General features: G+C 39.9%; 3 protein-coding genes and 1 non-coding gene across 4 annotated transcripts; all 4 read left to right on the forward strand.

Moving 5' to 3' along the window:
- The first annotated feature begins 6,542 nt into the window (after positions 1 to 6,542).
- Positions 6,543 to 6,615, forward strand: TRNAA-UGC. The gene has a single exon. It is a non-coding gene; the product is annotated as a tRNA-Ala (tRNA).
- Positions 6,616 to 6,681: 66 nt separating this feature from the next.
- LOC104426711 (protein tas) lies at positions 6,682 to 11,942 on the forward strand. Its single transcript, XM_039304283.1, has 12 exons — positions 6,682 to 6,848; positions 6,939 to 7,038; positions 7,157 to 7,265; positions 7,733 to 7,821; positions 8,508 to 8,568; positions 8,659 to 8,781; positions 8,867 to 8,968; positions 9,056 to 9,120; positions 9,273 to 9,376; positions 9,472 to 9,537; positions 10,069 to 10,122; positions 11,402 to 11,942. The coding sequence occupies exons 1-12, from the start codon at positions 6,785 to 6,787 to the stop codon at positions 11,560 to 11,562; spliced, it is 1,098 nt and encodes a 365-aa protein (XP_039160217.1). The 5' UTR covers positions 6,682 to 6,784; the 3' UTR covers positions 11,563 to 11,942.
- A 1,212-nt stretch (positions 11,943 to 13,154) lies between these two features.
- Positions 13,155 to 15,397, forward strand: LOC104426712 (pentatricopeptide repeat-containing protein At2g22410, mitochondrial). The gene has a single exon (XM_010039847.3). The coding sequence runs from the start codon at positions 13,219 to 13,221 to the stop codon at positions 15,238 to 15,240; it is 2,022 nt and encodes a 673-aa protein (XP_010038149.2). The 5' UTR covers positions 13,155 to 13,218; the 3' UTR covers positions 15,241 to 15,397.
- Positions 15,398 to 17,748: 2,351 nt separating this feature from the next.
- LOC104426713 (protein SLOW WALKER 1) lies at positions 17,749 to 19,750 on the forward strand. Its single transcript, XM_010039848.3, is given in 2 exon segments — positions 17,749 to 18,153; positions 18,156 to 19,750. Coding segments are annotated over 2 exon segments (1,584 nt in total). The 5' UTR covers positions 17,749 to 17,909; the 3' UTR covers positions 19,496 to 19,750.
- The last annotated feature ends 670 nt before the right edge of the window (positions 19,751 to 20,420 follow it).

The raw sequence follows: 20,420 nt of genomic DNA on the forward strand, positions 1-20,420 counted from the left end.
ATTATGAAAAATTGAAAAAAAAAAAGAATAATGATTTGACCATGAAAAATTTTCTTTATCGAGAAGTTAAATAAAGTACATTTCTCCAACTAGGCAATTTGTAATATTGTAACGGTACTATATTAAACTCTTATGATGAAGATGATATGTAATGTTTTGCAAATAGAGTTAAAATAAGCTCGCCTGCGTAATGCATTAGAAACTACAATGTCCCATCAATCGCTCGTTAAATTAGAAATTAAAAACTAGACGTGTTTCTAAATATTTTCACTCTTTTTTACTAAAATATCGCGAGGCCGACGTCGGGTTTTGGCTGGTAGTGCGTTAGGTCAACAAACCAGGGACAGCTTTTGGCCTCTTGTGCCGTTCCGGTCAATCCCACCAAGGGCAGAAAGTCATTGCCACCTGTTCCGTTACACCATTTCTCGTCGGACAGTAAATGCATGCAATAAAAGATTTCCGTTCGTTATTTTTTCACAACCTGATTCTCTATATCTGTCTGCTGGTATGCGTGTCGTGTCTACCTCATTTCGGACAAGATGTTTGCTCTCTTCCCCTTCGTCCCCTTTTTGGGAATGAGGTGTTTGAAAATGTACGATGTCGGCATCGAAAATCGTCCCGAATTTTCGTGGGTTTTCATTTGCTATGGAAAGTTATAGAAACCCTTTTTTTTTATTTGGTCTAAATTTGAACAGAACGCTATATGTCGTGAGCCTGTCAAGCAAACCGAAACCCAATCCGATTTTTGATTCTTGAACCGCACCCGCGGGCATGATACGCGGAACGAAAGATATCGCTTTGCCATAATATAGAAGGCCAAGTTCAGTTGCCTCCAAGGAACTGATTTTTCTATTGTCGGCTGGAGACAAGGCGAACCAGGTACCGCGAATGTGTAAATCATATCTCGAAAGCTAAAATGCATAGATTCTCCATAAAGTATTAAGTTAAAAGGCAAACCCCACGCGGTACAATGAATGTGAGGCTGCTTCTCAGATGGAAAAGAGGACAAAGAAACGAAAAGGAAAAGGCAACGAATCTCTAATCTCTTTTGTTTACCGTGAATTAAGCATACATAATTAAAATATCTTTGAAAGGTACAATCATAATCACATGTGTCCATTGCATAAATGACAATCGGGTTCACGAGTTAGGTGGGACGAATTTTGTATAAAGTATAATCATTCTTGTTCCGGGGTGGTGTATTGAGAAACATACGTAACGTGTCGATTGTACTATTGGTCAATCGGCATATACAAAAGTAGAATATTTTTTTTATAGATATAAAAGCGGAATGTTTTTTATTGCAATGATTCGAGTTAGAAAATTTCAACCTAATGCATCGTTGTTTTATAGATATATTCAAAAAATTCTCGACATGTTTTTTCTTACATTTCACAAGTGTGGTGAGTCTCGCATGATATATGTAAATGAATTATAAATAAACTAAAAAACAAAAGCAGCATATTCGTTTTCGAATGAGTGGGGGGAACGTTGTTTTCTGGGATTTCCTCTCGACAATTGATTTTTCTTTTCGATAAAGTATATTGCGAATGCACACCCTTGAGTGGACCATGTCATAATGTTGACCAGTGTAGGTGAATTATAAATAAACATATCTCCAGCCAATCATAGACCGACAAATTTTCCTAGGTGGATTATAAATAAAATATATCCCTAGGCAATCAAGCCCTACTTGCCTAGAAGAACCTCTCTCGTGAACGATTACATTTATAAAGCAGAACAAATTAGATTAGCTAAATAAACTATTTTTAAAAGGAGGAGGAGTTGGGGGAGGTGTATAGAGAAGACATAAAGGTCTCGATCGCGTCATATTGGAATTTGTTGGATGCATGCGCCCTAGGCTTGACTTTATAAAGTAATACTTTAGGCCTCAAAGTATAGCCTAAGGTTTCCTTCTTGAATTTTGCTTCATCAATGCCAGGTGTGGATCACTTGAGAAGAGAAGAGTAATGGAGAAAAGGGCTAATTTCTCTTCTTCTGATTCATCTTCTACTAGAAAAATGGGGGAGCATTTGTAGGTAAGGGCATTGAACGACTTTGATTGTTCCCATGAGACATTTGGATGTAATAGACTTGTGTATAAACCTAACCGAAACCTAATTGAATGCATGGGCAAACTTATGAAAAGTTCAAACGCTGAGTTTAACTTGTTAGCGATACACTTATGATAATTGATAGTTATATAAATCGGGCTTAGAGAATGAATGGCCCAATTGAAAACACTTTTTTTTTTTTTTTTAATAACTCTTTATATCTATTATCAAGTCTAATATAGATCATTCTTGATGATCATAATTATGCCTCGGAATTCCTAAGGAAGGTAAAAGAAAAATTTTCAAACGTCCTTCTTGTTTCTTTCTCTCTATCATTAATTTGATTTTTCTCTTGACTAACGTGAATCACAAATGTTTTAATGTCGAATGTATGCTCCCAGAGTGCCACGTAAGGGCGTGTTTTTCTTCTTTTATTCTCAAGGTCGAGCCATCGATCTTAGATCGAACTCTAAACCGCACCTTTACGACCCCAAGGTCGAACACCGGAGCAAATTCATTTCTTTAGACATAAATCTGAGGAATAGTGATTGTCTGGGGAAAAAAAAGATGAGAAGGTGTTTGTTTCTAAGAAGGGGTTCTTTGACCGACGTCATTTGCTATGGAAGCGTTCCTTATTAGCTTAAGCTTTCCGCTTCTATGGCCTTTATGTTCATCATGATGTATGGAAATTCAAAAGTCAAATGTTTGAAACTATGTCTCTCTCTTGTCCATGACCTTCTTAACCATTATTATAACATGACCCCAAAAATGGAAAATTGTTCAAAAAATCTAGAATTTATTGCACTTTTATTAAATTAGTCTAAAATTTCTAAATTTTGTTAATTGAATTATGAACCTTTTCACGTTTTGCCAATTGAATTATTAATATGAACATTAGTTGTCTTGCGTAATACAACTAGTGCTGATGTTGATAAATTTTAATAGTATTTTAATATTCTTTTGAGTTTTTAATTTTTTTTTTATTATTTTTTTCTTTCCCTTTTTTCTCTAGCTAGTCATCGAGTCTCGACAATAGCTGGCAAGGTTGACCTTGAGTGAGCCTCGCTAGGTGATGGTGAGCCTCACTAGCCCTTGGTGAGGTCAACCTTACCAACCCTTCCTTTTACTACTCGCCAGCCATCGTTGAGACTAGCTAGAGGAAGAGGGGAAGGAAAAAAAAATAAATAAAAATATAATAAATAATAATAATAATAATAATTCATTTTAACGTGGGCCATGTCACGTATGATAGTTGGCATCCATGTCCAAAAGTGACTGGATAAATAAAATTGACAAAATAAAAAAATTGTTTAAAATTTAATTTGTACAATTAAAAATTTATGATTGAATTAGTAAAAATGTAATAGGTTTAAAATTTATTGGATAATTTTTCATATATCTATATATAGAGATAGAGAGAGAGAGAGAGAGAAAGAGAGAGAGAGAGGAACTAAAGGGAAGTCAATATAGAACGAAATAGTTAGCGTAATGGATGAGGATTGAACCATGTGTTCTGGGATCCGACTTCTTCTTTGGAGATTTCAAGACCCTATTTGGGATATTCACTTAAGTCATGATAATATGTCGGTCTCTACAAATTATAATTAAACTAAATGGGAGGTCCAATGCATTTGATCATACTACCCCATGGCGATGGTTCATTGCCTCGTGGGAAGAACCGGATTTTCACACGCATTTCAAGTTTGATCGAACACAACGTCGTGCCTACGCGAAAAGGAGGGGTGACATTTGAGATGACGATTGATGGAGATGGTGAGATTGAAAAGGAAGATGCCCCTTTGCTGTTCCCTGGCGTTTGTTTCTTTGTGCATGATTAGCAATTTGTATTTTTCCTTCGTATTGAACTTTGATGCATTAAACAAGCCTTTTGGTTGGATGGAACTCACAATGATGAAAGACAAGAAAAATGAGACGGCTAGGATGCTTGGCTGGTTAAATCATTTACACATATATTAAATTATATCTTTATCTAACAGTAATAACTTATAAAGTAGACAGTTACATATATTTTAAAGTTATTATCAAAGTGTGAAATTCTATATACAAATCTTTTTAGGGTTTGTGCCACGTTGTATTAACATGGCATAACAAAATGTGACGATGACATATTGGGGTCTTTCAAAATTGTTTTCCCTCCGATAGATCACGGGTGAACTTTTGTTTGGAATTGAAGATCGTCTACCTAAAAGTATTAGGGCCTTGCAGTGGGAAAACAGTTCTATTTTTGTTAATAGCAAGGACAATCCCAGCTTGATTTCTTATTTTCAGTAATCATTTGTTGTTGATATGTGAATGTCCATAGTTATGTTTAATGGAATAATTTTTCAGTGCGGTTCAATTTGATCATAATGCGAAGCAAGAGGAGGGACATGCGCCGTTCAAGAGAAATTGGTTCAAAGAGGGCAGCGGAGGATGCATCATCTCTTGTGACATTTTCATCAATGGACTTTGCAGCTAATGGAATTGGGTTCGCAATAACTCTAGAGGAACATTTGAGTGGCAAGGCCCTTGCAGACCAGACAAGTCAAACAAAGGGAATTTCTCAAACCGGGGACATGAGAAGGAGTCGACATGGAAAGAGTCAAAGGCTCGTCGAGTTACATGTGAGAACTGAAAATGCTTTAGCAACAGGTATTGTTATTCTAAGCTGCAAGGATTTGCTCTTTTCTCCACGAGGAACATCGATGAATTACAATGATATATACGTAAAGAGAAAGGATAAGGTTAAGAGAGCAAATGGCACGTCTCTTATGCTATTGTCAGTAACAGATTCTGCAGCCAGTGGAATTGGGTTTTCAATGATTCTAGTGAAGGCCCGTATGCCGACACGTCAAACGAAAAGGACTTCTCAAATAAAGGACTCGGGATGGAGTCAAAGAGGGAAAGGGTAAAAAAAAAAGACTTGAATATGCTTCAATGACAGGTACAATCATTCCAAATTGCAAGTATTTGCTCTCTCTTTTCACGAAAAACATCAATGGATGACCATGATGTGCAGGTTAGGAGAAGAGTGCAGATGATTCATCTCCTATGACATTGTCAATAATAAATAATGCATCTTATGAGGGTCGACTATGATAATCTCCCAATAAAGCACTCTATGAGGCTATATTCATTATTTTAATATGTCAATATCCGCAAGTCTCACATTCTTTGTTAGTTGGTGAATATTTTTCTTTCCCATCAACTAGGGAATACAGAAGGTGATATTGCGGAATCTCTCATCTCATGATAGATCTTCCACCTGTTTCTTCTCCCTTTAACCTTTTAAGAATATGCTCATATCTACATTGTCAATAATAGATAATGCATCCAATGGAGTTGGGCTTCCGGTTAATCGATAAGGCTCTCGTGTGCCAAGCATGTCAAATGAAGAGAGCTTCTCAAATAGAGAACATGGAGAGGAGTCAACAGGGAAGAGTCGAAGGCTAGTCAAGTTACATGCTGAAAATGCTTCCGCAACAGGCATAATCATTATAAGCTGCTTCTATTTGCTCTTCTTTTTTTCATTAGAGATATTGATGGAAACAATGATATGTCGGCAAGAAGAAGGGAGCGTCGATATTGCAAAATGTGAATGGAGAAGAACATAATCCGGGGGATCAAACTGAAGAAAAAACATCAAGTGAAAGGTTAATGCTTGTGTCCTAAGTTCAGGAGGGAACTAGAGTACGGACGCACCCAAGAAGTTGTCCCATCAAGCAGTCGCAAGACTCTGCACCAGAGCAGAGTCGCAAAGGTCCGGACATGGGTCAGGTTTTGGTCATGTATCTAAATGTGTTGAACAGTACACGGACATCAGCTTGGTACGATCTGGCTTAGTCTGTAAAGATGCTTTGTTCCCACTTTTCCACTCATTTTGCTGAAGGGCCGCGAGAGATGCATCGAACTTTAGATTGGCCAAACTCGGGAATTCCAAATTTGAGTACGAAATAGGCATTGGACTGTGAAGTCGCGGAATATTATATCACGTCGGATATGCTAAAATGAGATGTGTATTAGATTCGTGTTGTCGGGGACCTATCTATGATGGATGTATTAAATAGTGTAAAAAAATTTTCCCTATCATATATGGATCATTTGTCTTTGCTTGCAAGTCCCTTATCTGAATATAAGTTCGTTTTAATTAATTCACGCAATTCATTTAATTTTAATTTTATCTTTTGCTTGATTGAAGATTTATGACTCTTGCACTTTTAACTTCTTTTCTTTTTAAATTTGAAACTTTCAGAATTTACACAACACTAAAATGTTGATGGTGAGCTACGTAAATTCACATATAAATTTTTTCATAATTTCTTGAAATTTAAATCAAACGATTAAGATTGATGGTCGCTGAGCCAACCTTACACACGTCGGTCCAATTCCACAAATTAGGATGACTCATAATTCAATAAATAATGTACAATAAAATCTCCGAGGGTGACTAGTGACTATAATTATTAAATTTATTACGTAGAAGCAAAAGGGGATGTAGCTCAAATGGTAGAGCGCTCGCTTTGCATGCGAGAGGTACAGGGTTCGATCCCCTGCATCTCCATCTTCTTCCATTTTTCCTCCTCTTTTTTTTTTTTTTTTGGGGGACATTTTTGAGTTTCCTTTTGCTTCTTCTTCCCTCCATTATCTTCTTCTTCTTCTTATCTCGCCGCTCCTGCTCCTGCTCCGTTCGCTCTCGCTGGGCTGCTCACCAGAAGCATCTCGCGAGGCGGATGTCAATGGCCGTGCCTCTCTTCAACCTCGCTCCCGACCTCTCCGTCTCCAGGCTCTGCTTAGGTTTTCTCTCCGAAACCGCCCTTTTCCTCCTCTCTCTACTCTCTCATCCGTCTCTTGCGCCCGCTGACATCGCTCGCTTTTTGTCTTCAGGAACTATGACTTTCGGCGAGCAGAATTCGATGTCTGAATCGTTCCGCCTCCTCGACCACGCCTTTGGCGCCGGGATCAACTTCTTCGACTCCGCCGAAATGTACGTTTTGACGGATTCGCGACGCTCAGAATCGAACGTTTGTTTGGATTTAACTCTGAATCTCCGTCGGTTTATTTTATTTTATTTTTTTGTGTGGAATTTCGGATGGCGCGCGCAGGTATCCAGTGCCTCAGCGTGCCGATACTCAGGGCCGGAGCGAGGAGTATCTCGGCCGGTGGGTTAGAGACCGGAAAATTCCTCGCGATCGAGTCGTGTTGGCCACCAAGGTTTGCCGATGTTCCGATTCTTTTGTTAACCCTTTCGCCTTGTTTCTTGTTTGATGAGCATAAGCTGATCCTAGTTCCTGCCTAATGATATTACCTTTGCTTTGTAAATGTTTGACGTGGTAGCATTGCATTTGCTTAAGGGTAATGTATAGAACCTAGGATTGATTTAATGTCATTGACATTCATGGCATTGGGTTTCCATTTTCTTGTTATAGAATGAGCTTAGAGTGCATTAAGGGGAAGTGTCCTTCGGTATCCTAGTACTAGGAGGGAAATCATATGTTTTTCTGGATAGTACATGTTAGTGAGGAGTTAAGCTGTCGTGCTTATCTGGTCCTAACTGTATCAATGCAGCCATTGTCTTCTTTTCATTTTGGATGGGGCAACAATTTTCCAAATAGCATCTTTCTTATTGTATCCGGCCAATTTTAAATTAACAGGAGTCTTTGTAAAATAATTTCATGAAGGTGAGTGGACCATCTGGGCAAATGACTTGGATTAGGGATGGGCCCAAGTGTGTGGATGCTTGGAACATATCCGAAGCAATTGATAATAGGTAAGTTTGCGTGTTGCTCCATCACTTAGGACTCGATATTTCTGCCATCGAAATAATTACACTGAGTGTTAGATCCATTTAGATGGAAAATATCATTTGGCTTCCCTTATTCTTCCATAAGTCCTCTTTACACACTCGTCCTCCTACAAATGCTATCAAATCTAGTTTTGTCTTTGCATATTTCAGTGAATATCACCAGTTTCAGGCGAGAAGTGGTTGAGTCCCTTACTCACCCATATCTCGAAATAAATAAAGCCATATTTGCCTATGTGTTTGCCCTTGTCAAGAAAACTAGTTGTTTGTCATTTTGCCAATCGTTTTTAGTTGGCCAGAAAATCTTTTTCTGTTCGTGCACTAGTTTTATTTAAGGAACTAAATCACCAAAACCTGAGTCTTTCTCCAATGCGATTTTATTGACCTTACCAAGAGGATGGGCTGATGCTTGTCCAACATGGTATTCGGGAAGACTCTAGAAAAATTTGAGTTTTACCACTATACTGGGGACTTATCATATTTCAACTGAAACACTATTTATCTTTCTGTAACTGAAAGAATTGTGGCCATTCAAAGTTTGTTAAATGAAGAGCACCGACACTTAATTATCGAAGAATTGTTTGTATTATGATGTTCATACTTGCATTATCAGCATATAATATCTTGTGATGGCTCATTCATGAATGTTGCAGCTTATTGAGATTGAGGACAGACTACATCGACCTTTATCAAATACATTGGCCTGATCGGTTTGTATGTCAATACAACCCTCTGTTTCTTGATTTTGTTGGAAAGGACTGATGATGTCTGATATATTGGGAGATTTTTTCTTTTTCTTTTGAGTGGATTTTCAACAGATATGTGCCGATGTTTGGAGAGTCTGAGTATGATCCAACCCATCAGTACAGAGCAATTACCATAGAGGAACAACTTGAGGCACTTGGCAGAGCCGTTGCCTCTGGTAAGGTCAGTAAACATATTTAAGACTTGGCCCTATGAATCTGTTCTTGCGATATTTTCTGACATCTCTGATTGCAAATATGCTTTGTAGATTAGATATGTTGGACTCAGTAATGAAACACCTTATGGTGTCATGAAATTCCTCCACGTTGCTGAAAGAGTTCCTTCCTATCCTAAGGTTGTGTCAGTGCAGGTAGTATTCCTCACTCTTGTTAGGAAATCTCTCTTCTTTTCACCACTGCATATTGAGGCTAAATTTGCCTTGCCACCTTTGTTTTAGAATTGCTACAGTTTGCTCTGTCGAACTTTCGATTCAGGGATGGCAGAATGCTGCCATCACGAGAGGTATTTGTTCAACTGGATCCCATCAAACTTTGCACTACTCTACATACTTGTGTGCTAGTAATCTTCTCCCTATTTGCAGATGTTTTCTTTTGGATCTTCTTGGGTATTCTTTCCTTGATTATTTTTTTCCCCTTTTGAATTTATGTCTGCAGGATCAGCTTATTGGCCTACAGCCCTCTAGCGATGGGTATACTTTCTGGTAAATACTTTTTGCCTGATGGTGGACCACCGGATGCTCGGTTGAATCTTTTCGAAGGTGAAGCCCTGCATTTTACATTTATCTCTTTATTTCAGAAGTGTTCCCTCGGGATACATGGGCTTCATCTTACATAAATTGGGCTTCTTCTCCAGGGAGGTATTCAGAAGGAGAATCAAGGTACAACTTGTCCAATAGTATCGTGACGGCAGCAATCATGGTTGGTATATTCTTTCTGGAGATAACTTCTCGAATATAAATCATTCAAACAATCTAAGAAAAGAAGGCGAAAAAAAAGAACTTTTAATACCTTTTGATCATATTGGATAAACACAATTTTTGCTTAAGTTTCTGATATAACTCCAATGATTACATTATGTTGCTTGGCAATGTTTTTAAAGTTTTTGCATGTTAGTGGTTGAGATTCTAGAATCCATCCCACTATGTGTTAGAAGATGATGTAACTGTGGGGGACTTCACCCTTGGCCTCTCTCTCTTCCCCCCCCCCCTTCTCTCTCTTCAACTACCATACTAATGCTTTTATTGAGCATTTACATGAGCTTGTGGTCATGCACCTGCTTTTCATCATGAGTTTGTACTTCTGCCTATGGAAACCCGTGCCCCCCCTTCTTCTTCTTCCTCCTCCTCCTCCCAACCTTCATTTATTAAAATGTACAGGCTTCTTCTCCTGTCATTATCTTTGCCATAATTGGGATCCTGTACCAACTCTTTTAATCCTGTTTCTATTACAGGGTACCTTAAAATTGCAGACAAGTATGGACTACGTCCTGTAGTATTGGCAATTGGTATTGAACTGATCTTTGCTTGCCTCGTATGTGCTTAGTGTTCTATTGTTTGGTCTAGACATGTAAATTCTCCTGTTTGAATATCTTGAATATCCTTAGGAATCAACTTTTGCAACTTATCAAGTTTTTGTGATCTTTATTATATTAAAACCATATCCACTTTAGATGTGCTGTGTCTGGTGCAATGATGTGGAGTGAAATGGAATGCAACAAAAGCTCCAGTAATCGTGAGAGATCATACATTTATTTATTTTTTGTTTGGTAAAGAAGTATCGTGGGATTCAAATGGCTCAAAGGTTTAATAAGATAACTTAGCATATCGAGTTGTCTATTGAGATAATTCGCCTTTCCCTCACCTGTGGATTAAGCTTTCTTGGAATGCTTTTTGTGTTTTATATGAAACGCCAGGAATTGTAAGCTGCATAGTTTTTCTCTTGTTAAAGATGTTGATGCTGTTCTTATAAGAATCAAGAGGGCTGCTTCCGGTAGAATATTTAGGGGTGATGATGTTAGGGAGAAAATTTCTTTTGTAGGCGCAAAGCTCTTTTGTAATTGGGAGCTTCTGAGTTGGCTTTCTCCAATGTTGAACACATAGCCGAAGTTGCTCCTCTGCTTTTCTTTTGTTATGAATAATCTATAAACAGACTCACTGAAAAAGAATCATGATTTTCTAGAACCATAATTGGCGACTGAAGAATCATGATAATTAAGAGACATTAACTACTTTATTAAATGTCATGATAATTGTGTGGAGACTTTTTGGCTACTAGCATCTTGGCATCTGGTTTGGAATAGCTGTGGCTCTAATTGAATACATAGTATTAGTGGTTTTGTTAACCTCGTGCTAATGCCCAGAGGGAGCTGTTAGCGCTGGTTGTCCCTCCTCACCTTTCACTAATCAAAAAAGAAAAGAGGTAATCTAGGAAATTATAGACCTTGCTGGACTGGGCAAAATTTTCAGCCTTAGAAACATTAATCTTGAAAAATTATCTGTGCCCACGTGAGTAGCTCAATGATACAGAGACAGAGTTAAAATTTAGGTTTTCACTAGTAGGAGTGAATTACTGGAGTTCACAATACTGTGCTTCTATTTATTAGTCTTTTATAATTGTGATGTCATGTTGAAACGAAGCAGAGATACTGCATTTGTTCCTTCTAGTTGCATAGACCATGTTTTCAGTTGTCTTTTGAAGTGCTATTGTTCTGCATGCCCTCAGTTTTTTAAGCTCCTCTTTTGGTATGGCACATTTTTCCTCTTACAGCATTTTGCTTAATGCAGCCTTTGTTTTGAGACATCCTCTGGTAGCGAGTGCTATATTTGGCGCAACCAAGCGTTGGCAGCTCCAGGAGGTTCTTGATGCTTGCAATGTGGAGCTCAGTCCTGAAATAGTTGCAGAAATCAATCAAATTCATGTGAATTTTCCAAATCCTTGTCCCTGATCGGTGTTTTCTTGCTTGTATTGTATTAGTCCAGTGCTTTATCAGAATTTTGAAAAGTCAACTTGGCTTGGAGGACTGGAGAATGCAGGGCCCATCCGGTTGCTTGTATTGCGGCAAAGAAGTGAGAAAGAGGGTGGAGCAAGTAGATGTTAGTGAGGTACAGAGCTTTATATTTCTTCGCCTTCTTTGAATAGCGGATGACATAGAAACCCAGAATGTGCGGAGAATATCTGTGGATGGGGAGGAAGATTGAGAAATCTTATTGGGCCAACGTGCCCTCGGAAATTAGCTGTAAGAATCTCAATTTAATGTACACGAGGAAACCCTCATTTTCCTTCTCATCCTCTCTTCCTAGGAATGCTAGTTGGTCTCTTTCTTTCCTTGGTTCGTGTAGAATCAGCTAAGCACGTGATCGCAAACCTGATATATGTTTCTGGGGGAAATGAAGGTTCTTACTACATGCAGCTTTGATATCTTCATGCAAGTTACGCTTTTCAAGTTCATCGACTTCATCTCTCATTTAGATGATGGCTACTGAATTCCTACGGCTTCGCCTTTTGCGATAGGTATCTGATTACCAGTCGCTTTTGCCTAACAGAAATAGCCCATTTACTTCTTTATAATATGTTATATCTCTTAATTCATCACAATATCAATTCACTATTTGTAGGACGCGAGCAAATTCAAATTATTCAAAGTCGGACAAAATTTTCAAAGGCGCTAATATATATTATCAAATGATGCGAGAAGGGTGGTGGTAATGATATTTGACTGCCTTAACAAAATTTCAAAGGCACTAATAGCACTTGTACTGATTTGGTCTTCTCCTTCAAATCCTTTTATTGAACACCTTTTGATAAGTGAGGAGATAAAAGTGATGCGACATTCAGATGTGAATAAAAGGGTAGAAGTAAAAATGGATAGACATGAATTTTGTCCGAAAATAGGTCCAATAATTTGAGATTAATGTAGGGATTACACAAAGCCTAGAGAAACTCATCCAATCTAATTCCCAGTAATCTTGAGAGTAGGCACCACTAATACAACTACAATCTCCGTAATGATGGTTTTTGTCGACCATTCTAAAGAGATCGTTTATAGATACATACCCAACTCCACACCAAAATTAGAATATGAAATCAATTTTTTGTAGAAGCTCTAGAAAAAGACTCTCACGTGTTATTATCGATATTTTATTGAGCCAAAACTATCTAACAAGAAGTAAACATAAATATATATATATATATATATATATATATATATATATTTGATGTAGAAAATTCTAGATAAGTAGTGAATTTACACTCGGATTATGATAAATTGAAAATTTCGAGACTAGTTATGATAATTTATAATCTAATCAGTAAACCACAAAAAGATATTATAATGCTATAAATTAGTAAAGAGTTTTTCACTTCTTCTAACTTCTACTTACGACCTTCTCCAATAAAAAATAAGTTATACGAGTTTTGAAAATTCATAGAAATTATAATATAACTCTGTACATTTCAACATTTTAGTGCTAGACTTTCAAGCGTTTCAAGTAGAAATAAAAGTCAAATCGTCAGCTCTGCAAATTCCACAGTAAGCAGGAACGCTGCAAGGGCATTCGGTATTTGAAACTCCGCAGATGTCGAACGAGGACTTCGCTTTCATATGAGGCGTTGCGTCTTTCTCTGCAAGCGCTCCTCTGGTCCGTGCCCATCTTTCTCCACTCCTTTCACGCTCTCCGCCGCGCCTCAGTTTCGACTTCTCTCTTCGAGTGGTGCGCAGAAAACGAAATGGAACTCCACGACCAGCGTGATCATCACGAACCCGGTCCTGTTGCTCCTGGAATCTTGCACCTCCATGCGCCAACTCAAGCAACTCCAAGCTCACATGACCAGGACTGGTCTCATGGCCCACACGTTCCCCGCGAGCAGGGTGTTGGCCTTTTGCGCTTTAGCAGACGCTGGAGACGTGAACTACGCGCGCAGCCTCTTCGCCCACATCGAGAATCCCAATACCTATATGTGGAATACGATGATCCGAGGGTACTCCAAAGCGAGAATGCCGAGTTCGGGGTTGACCCTTTTTGGCCGGATGATTAGCGGACGCGTGGAAGTCGATGGCCGCAGCTTCGTGTTCGCCCTGAAGGCGTGCGAGAAATTTGAGGAAGTTTTTGTTGGGGAGTTCGTTCACGGCAGGATTTGGAAGATGGGTTTTGATTGCGACTTGCTGGTTCGAAATGGGTTGATTCATTTTTACACGGTATTTCGGTGTTTGGACCTTGCCCGCCGCGCGTTCGATGAAAGTCCTGTTAGAGACGTTTTTACCTGGACCTCGATGATCGATGGTTATGCCACGCATCGTTGCCCCGACGAGGCCCTGGAACTGTTGGACTTGATGTTGTTGGGTGATGTTAAGCCTAATGAGGTTACTATGATCGCGGCAGTTTCCGGATGCTCCCAGAAGGACTTGAATGTGGGGAGAAAACTTCATGAACTGATAAAAAGGGAGAATGTGGCTTGTAGCCTGAATTTGCTCAACGCATTAATCGATATGTATATAAAATGTGATTGCTTGATCAGTGCTAGGGAGGTCTTTGACAACATGGAGACCAGGGATGTCTTCTCAATGACTAGTATGGTCAATGGTTATGCAAAATTTGGTGAGTTGGAGAATGCCAGGATGTTGTTTGACAAAATGCCTGAGAAAAACGTGGTCTCCTGGTCTGCAATGATTGCGGGCTATTCCCAAAATGGTCAACCGAAGGAAGCATTGGAGATATTTAATAGTATGAGAGAGGCAGGCTTAGTTCCTGTAGAGAACACTTTGGTATGCGTTCTGTCTGCTTGTGGTCAATTGGGTCGCTTAGAGGTGGGCTGCTGGATTCACAATGAGTACATCCTTTCTAAGAAGATCCGGTTTAGTGTCATTCTGGGAAATGCTCTTATAGACATGTATGCAAAATGCGGGTGTATTGATGCAGCTGCGGCAGTATTTGATGAAATGACTGAAAAAGACTTGGTATCTTGGAATTCCATGATCACTGGATTCGCTGCTCATGGGCACGCTGAGGAAGCCCTAGAGCTCTTCCATCAACTAAAAAGCACTGGATTTAGGCCAGATAAGGTCACTTTCTTGGGTGTCTTATCAGCTTGTAGTCATGGAGGTTTATTAAGTGAGGGCCAAGAATACTTTAAGGACATAGCAAGAGAATTTGGGATAGCTCCGCAAATTGAGCATTATGCCTGCATGGTTGATCTATATGGTCGTAACGGCCTACTCAAGGAAGCATATGAATTAATAACTACAATGCCGATGCTTCCCAATGAAGCTACCTGGGGTGCGCTTCTTAGCGCTTGTAGAACGTATGGAAATGTCGAGTTGGGTAGGGCTGTGGCAGATAAGCTATTGGAATTGAATCCTGAAGATAGCGGTATATACAGTCTTATGGCTAACATCTTTGCCAGGGGAAAAGAATGGAGCAATATGAGGATGGTTAAAAGCATGATGAGGGAAAGGAGTGTGAAAAAGACTCCTGGCCATAGCCTGATAGAGGTGGACGGTAAGTTTCATGAATTTCTAGCTGCTGATGGATCGTATCTTCAGTCTGAAGAAATCTGTTTGATACTAAATCATATAAACTTGCTATCTAGTTGGGAAGATTCAGTATCAGGCGCTACCTTAGGTTGATGCAACTCCATGTACATTTAATTGTTTGTTGTGCCTCGAGAGCAATAGTTCAGGATAGAAAAGGATAAGATTGATGAGCAAGATTCACATTCCTACTTTCGGGGAGCAAGAAGAGTAACCCTACTAAAAAGCCGTGCAGATTTGCATTCCTATTAAATGGTCGAGTGAAATCAAACTGAATCAACTTAAACTGATCATTTGTATGAATACTGTTGGGTCAAAACCGTCGACTTATTGGGTTGCGTGGAGAAAATATAAACTTTAGCGTAAGTAAGGGTTGAGTTTCAACACAAATCAGTTTTTGAGCTAGCTAATGGTCAGTGGTCATAGCCTCCATTTTTCCATGCCACAAGGTTGAACAAGTAAAGGCGAAAGAGTAATGTTAGGTGCGATGTAATTATTCACGAACATTCGTTTACAGAGAGGGTGATAACGTCAAGTAAATTGATCAGTCGACTTTTGATACCTCTGTACCCGAAATAGCAGCAAAGTAAATTCAAATGTAAACTTAATTTCAACTGGATTTTCCAAACTCTTTTCGGTGTTGTCATCCTGAGTCAATTCGCCTAATGTGGCGAAAGTGGGGAAAATGATATATCAACGTGGAACGTTGCAAATGTTACTTTCGCTCGAGGAAAAAATATTATTATTCTTTTTTAATTTATTTATCAAGAGTTTGAGATTTTATAATTGGGAAGCCTCATACCCAAACATGATAAGTAATAAATTCTAACTCTATTAGGATCTTAGACTTTTGTTAGATTTATAACGAGTAAACTCGAAAGCCTCTAAACTTTTGTTAGATCACTTCTATGATATTGTGAACCCGAAACAAAAACTTCAAGCATGGCTTCTCGTTCTAGGATTGTCAGATTTCAATCCTTTCCAAAATCTTATCTTCTGCAATTCTATAAGTTTCTCAGTTGGAGATCTACCGTGAATTTTTTTGAATTAGATGATTTTGTTCGCACATATCGTGATTATTGCATATTTAATAGACCTGATAGTGGATTTGGTAGCTTACATGTCCACCAAGTGTGGCCAAAATTCGTGGACTCAGGCAATTTTAGGGCTAGGCTTGGGCAGCGGTGTTCAAGCTTGAGCTCAGCCCTCTCATCCACCATATTTATAATAAATATATTGTGAATTTTCATCTTACTTATATTATATACAAATTGCCCAAAAACTTTTAATTTCTTCAATGCAATTCTTAAACTTTAACCTAATTTGAATGCCAAATAAGCAAATTCTGTTAACTTGAATTAATAAAAAGACAACATAGAACATTTTTATGAACGTGAACATAAATTTTATGTATCAAATTGAATAAAATAAAAGTTCAAAGACGATATTGCTCATTGGATCAAAATTCATGAAACAATTGGGTAATATTTCCTACAAATATATTAGTTTTTGTGAGTGTAACTAAAAAAATAAAGGGATATGTTCACTAGAAATCTTAAAACTTGTTACAAAAATGCAATTGAATTCTAAAACTTACAAAAAAATACAATTAGATCATAAAACTTGTTAAATTAGTCAAATTGAGTCTTTCCGTTAATTCTGTTTAATTTGATTAATAGAAAATGCCGAAATAAATTTTTTAATATTATTTCTCTCATATGTCACGATGATGTGGCTAAATCATATAATATAATACTAAAATGATGTTGTTTTAGTCTAAATCCGATTTGTGATATTATGTTATTTAAATTAAATATAAAAAATAATCTATATTTTTTTTTTTTTTAAAAAAAAAAGGAGAAGTCAAGCAAGTAGGGCTAAAAGCCTCGTCGTCGTCGTTGCCCCACCATTGCTAGGAGGGGCTGGTGAGGTCTTGATTAAGGTGAGGGTGAGCTGACGAGGGTTGCTGCTCAACTGTTGACTCACCCATGATGGCCCTCACCCCACCAACTGGGGCCCACAAACAAGTCTGGCCCCTTGCCCAATCTAGGTGGGTTAGGGGAGATTGAACCTTCGCCTGATTTGGACAAGGGTTGGGGCGGGCCACTACCCCTGCCTAGATTTGGGCGATTGGCCCTTGCTTGCCCCTGGCTAGGGCCCAATGACCACCACTGGCTCACCCCCACACTTGCCGGACCCTCCCGACAATAGAAGGGTGACAACAGCGAGGGCTTGTAGCCCTACTTGCCTAACTTCTTTTTTTTTTTTTTTTTTAAGAATAAATTAGTTTAATTTTTTAAAAATTAATTTAAATAATATTAAATCAGATTTAAACCAAAATGATATCATTTTCATCTTATAATTTATGATTAAATCACATTATTGCCACACAGGGAGAGATAATATTAAAAAAATTCATGTTAGCATTTTTATTAGTCAAATAAAATGAAGCTAACAAAAGAACTCGATTTAACCAATTTAATAAGTTTTGAGGATTTTATTATATTTTTTTTTTATAAGTTTTAGAAGTTACTTGTATTTTGGTAATAAATTTTAAGACTTTGGTGACATATCCCAAAAATAAATAGAAGACTTAAAACTAATATCTTGAAATTGGGGGAGGAGGGGAGATGGTGGCGAGAAGAGGCCACCTAAAACCCTAGAAGCCAGAGACTGCAAACCTCATAAAACCTCCAAAGCGCGCACCAAGAAACCCCCGCAGAAGAAGAGCTCGAGCTTTCGCATTCGCATTCGCATTCGCATCAATGGAGGTGGAACCCAAGAAGGCGTCCAAGACCTTCCCGGTGAAGCCGAAGCTGAAGCCGAAGCCGAGAACCCCTTCTGGCAAGACCCCAGAATCCAAGTACTGGTCCTCCTTCAAGACCACCCACCCCCTCGACAACCTCTCCTTCTCCGTCCCTTCCCTCGCCTTCTCCCCTTCCCCTCCCCACCTCCTCGCCGCCGCCCACTCCGCCACCGTCTCCCTCTTCTCCCCCACCGCACCACCATCTCCTCCTTCTCCGACGTCGTCTCCTCCCTCTCCTTCCGCTCCGACGGCCAACTCCTCGCCGCCTCCGACCTCTCCGGCCTCATCCAGGTCTTCGACGTCCGCTCCCGCACCCCGCTCCGCCGCCTCCGCTCCCACGCCCGCCCCGTCAGGTTCGTCCGCTACCCGGCCCTCGACAAGCTCCACCTGGTGTCCGGGGGCGATGACGCCCTCGTCAAGTACTGGGACGTGGCCGGGGAGAGCGTGGTGTCGGAGCTCCGAGGGCATAAGGACTACGTCCGGTGCGGGGACTGTTCGCCCGCCGACGCGAATTGCTTCGTCACCGGGTCTTATGATCACGTGGTGAAGCTCTGGGATGTGAGGGTGAGAGATGGGAACAGGGCGGCGACGGAGGTGAATCACGGGTCGCCGGTGCAGGATGTGATCTTCTTGCCGTCGGGGAGTTTGGTCGCCACCGCGGGAGGGAATAGCGTGAAGATTTGGGACTTGATTGGAGGAGGGAGGATGGTTTATTCGATGGAGAGTCACAACAAGACCGTGACCTCCATTTGTGTGGGTACGATGGGGGCGCAGCAGAGCGGGGAAGAAGGTGTGCAGCTGAGGATCTTGAGCGTTGGTCTCGACGGGTATATGAAGGTGTTTGATTATTCTAGAATGAAGGTCACGCATTCGATGAGGTTCCCGGCACCTCTGCTGTCGATCGGGTTTTCGCCCGATAGCAACGTGAGAGCCATTGGGACTTCGAATGGTATTTTGTATGTGGGAAAGAGAAAGGCGAAGGAAAATGCGGAGGGTGGTGCCAATGGAATCTTAGGGTTGGGCAGTGTGGAGGAGCCGCGGAGGCGGGTCTTGAAGCCCTCGTTCTATAGGTACTTCCACAGAGGTCAGAGTGAGAAGCCATCCGAGGGAGATTATTTGGTTATGAGGCCGAAGAAGGTGAAGTTGGCTGAGCATGATAAACTCTTGAAGAAGTTCCAGCATAAGAATGCTCTCATTTCAGTTTTAGGTGGAAATGATCCTGAAAAGGTGGTGGCTGTGATGGAGGAATTGGTGGCTCGGAGGGCACTGCTAAAGTGCGTCCTGAACTTGGATGCGGATGAATTGGGTCTGATTTTGACGTTCTTGCATAAGAACTCGACTGTGCCTAGATATTCAAGCTTGTTGCTGGGGCTGGCGAAGAAGGTTATTGACTTGAGGCTCGAAGACATAAGAGCATCCGATGCCTTGAAGGGTCATATTAGGAACCTCAAGCGCTCAGTTGATGAGGAGATTCGGATACAAGAGGGGTTGCAAGAGATTCAGGGTATGGTATCTCCTTTACTAAGGATTGCAGGCAGAAGATAGCGATAGAGTTATACTGCATGTACTGAGGTAAATGTTTTGATTACTCCACCCAATTGCGTTGGTTCTCTACTTTTTCCCCTTGAGGGATGAAATTTTGCTGCAATGTATGAGTTTCACTAAATTTATGGAACACTTATGTTTTTATACGGAGATGGTTGGAGTTGAAGGTCCATCTTCCGGGTTTTATCTGTAACTGGATGCTCAAGTAAAACAATTTTTTTTCCCTTTAGAATATAATGTCAAGCAATTTCGCTACTTTTGTACCTCAATCTCGAAAATTAGGAGTCTTAAGGCAGTTCCTCTTGACTCACCCGTAACGTGTTAGACGAGATTCTATGACTGCTTAAGCTGATTTATGAGGTTGCTTTATCTAAGAGTCACCACATTACAGATGAAAAATAAGTTCCCCGAGTGGATTCCATGTCTAGTTAGTATATCCGGAAGGGATAGAGCATTAGATGGAACTGCTAATCCTTTGATGCCTGTGGTGATTAAGGATTGCTCGAGTTGAGATGCCTCTCTCGGACGATTGCACGAACGAACCAGCTAAGTTCTCGCGGCAGTGTGGATTCTGCTGTGGGGACTTGAATTCGAAAGATGGCAAAATCGATAAGAAAATGCCAGGCGTTCTGTTCACATCAATCACGCCTTTTAATCTTATTGATCTCTGTCTTTCATTTTATTACATTTGTATGGTATGATACAATTTGCTTGTCTTAAGGACAGTCTTCCGCTCACCACGCACCCTATAGACGTTAGCACCATGCATTCACGTTGATTGATCACGAGAGCACTTTCAGATGAGTTCTCGTGTTGATTGTTTACTATGTCGCACTCTTGATATACTATAGGAATATGCTTGGGTCATTGTTTGCACGTGTCCCAAAATTTAGTATAGATTGTGAAAAACGATGATCTCATATCG

This window comes from Eucalyptus grandis, chromosome 11 (genome assembly GCF_016545825.1).
Source record: "Eucalyptus grandis isolate ANBG69807.140 chromosome 11, ASM1654582v1, whole genome shotgun sequence".
Classification (NCBI taxonomy): domain Eukaryota; kingdom Viridiplantae; phylum Streptophyta; class Magnoliopsida; order Myrtales; family Myrtaceae; genus Eucalyptus; species Eucalyptus grandis.

What these genes read in the sequence shown, in the direction of transcription:
- LOC104426712 (XM_010039847.3), top strand. Translation starts at nt 13,219, where the DNA reads ATGAGGCGTTGCGTCTTTCTCTGCAAGCGCTCCTCTGGTCCGTGCCCA.
- LOC104426711 (XM_039304283.1), top strand. Translation starts at nt 6,785, where the DNA reads ATGTCAATGGCCGTGCCTCTCTTCAACCTCGCTCCCGACCTCTCCGTC. An exon ending in TCCGAAGCAATTGATAATAG is followed by an intron (nt 7,822 to 8,507) that starts GTAAGTTTGCGT and finishes TGAATGTTGCAG; the next exon opens with CTTATTGAGATTGAGGACAG. An exon ending in TACATTGGCCTGATCGGTTT is followed by an intron (nt 8,569 to 8,658) that starts GTATGTCAATAC and finishes TTTTCTTTTGAG; the next exon opens with TGGATTTTCAACAGATATGT.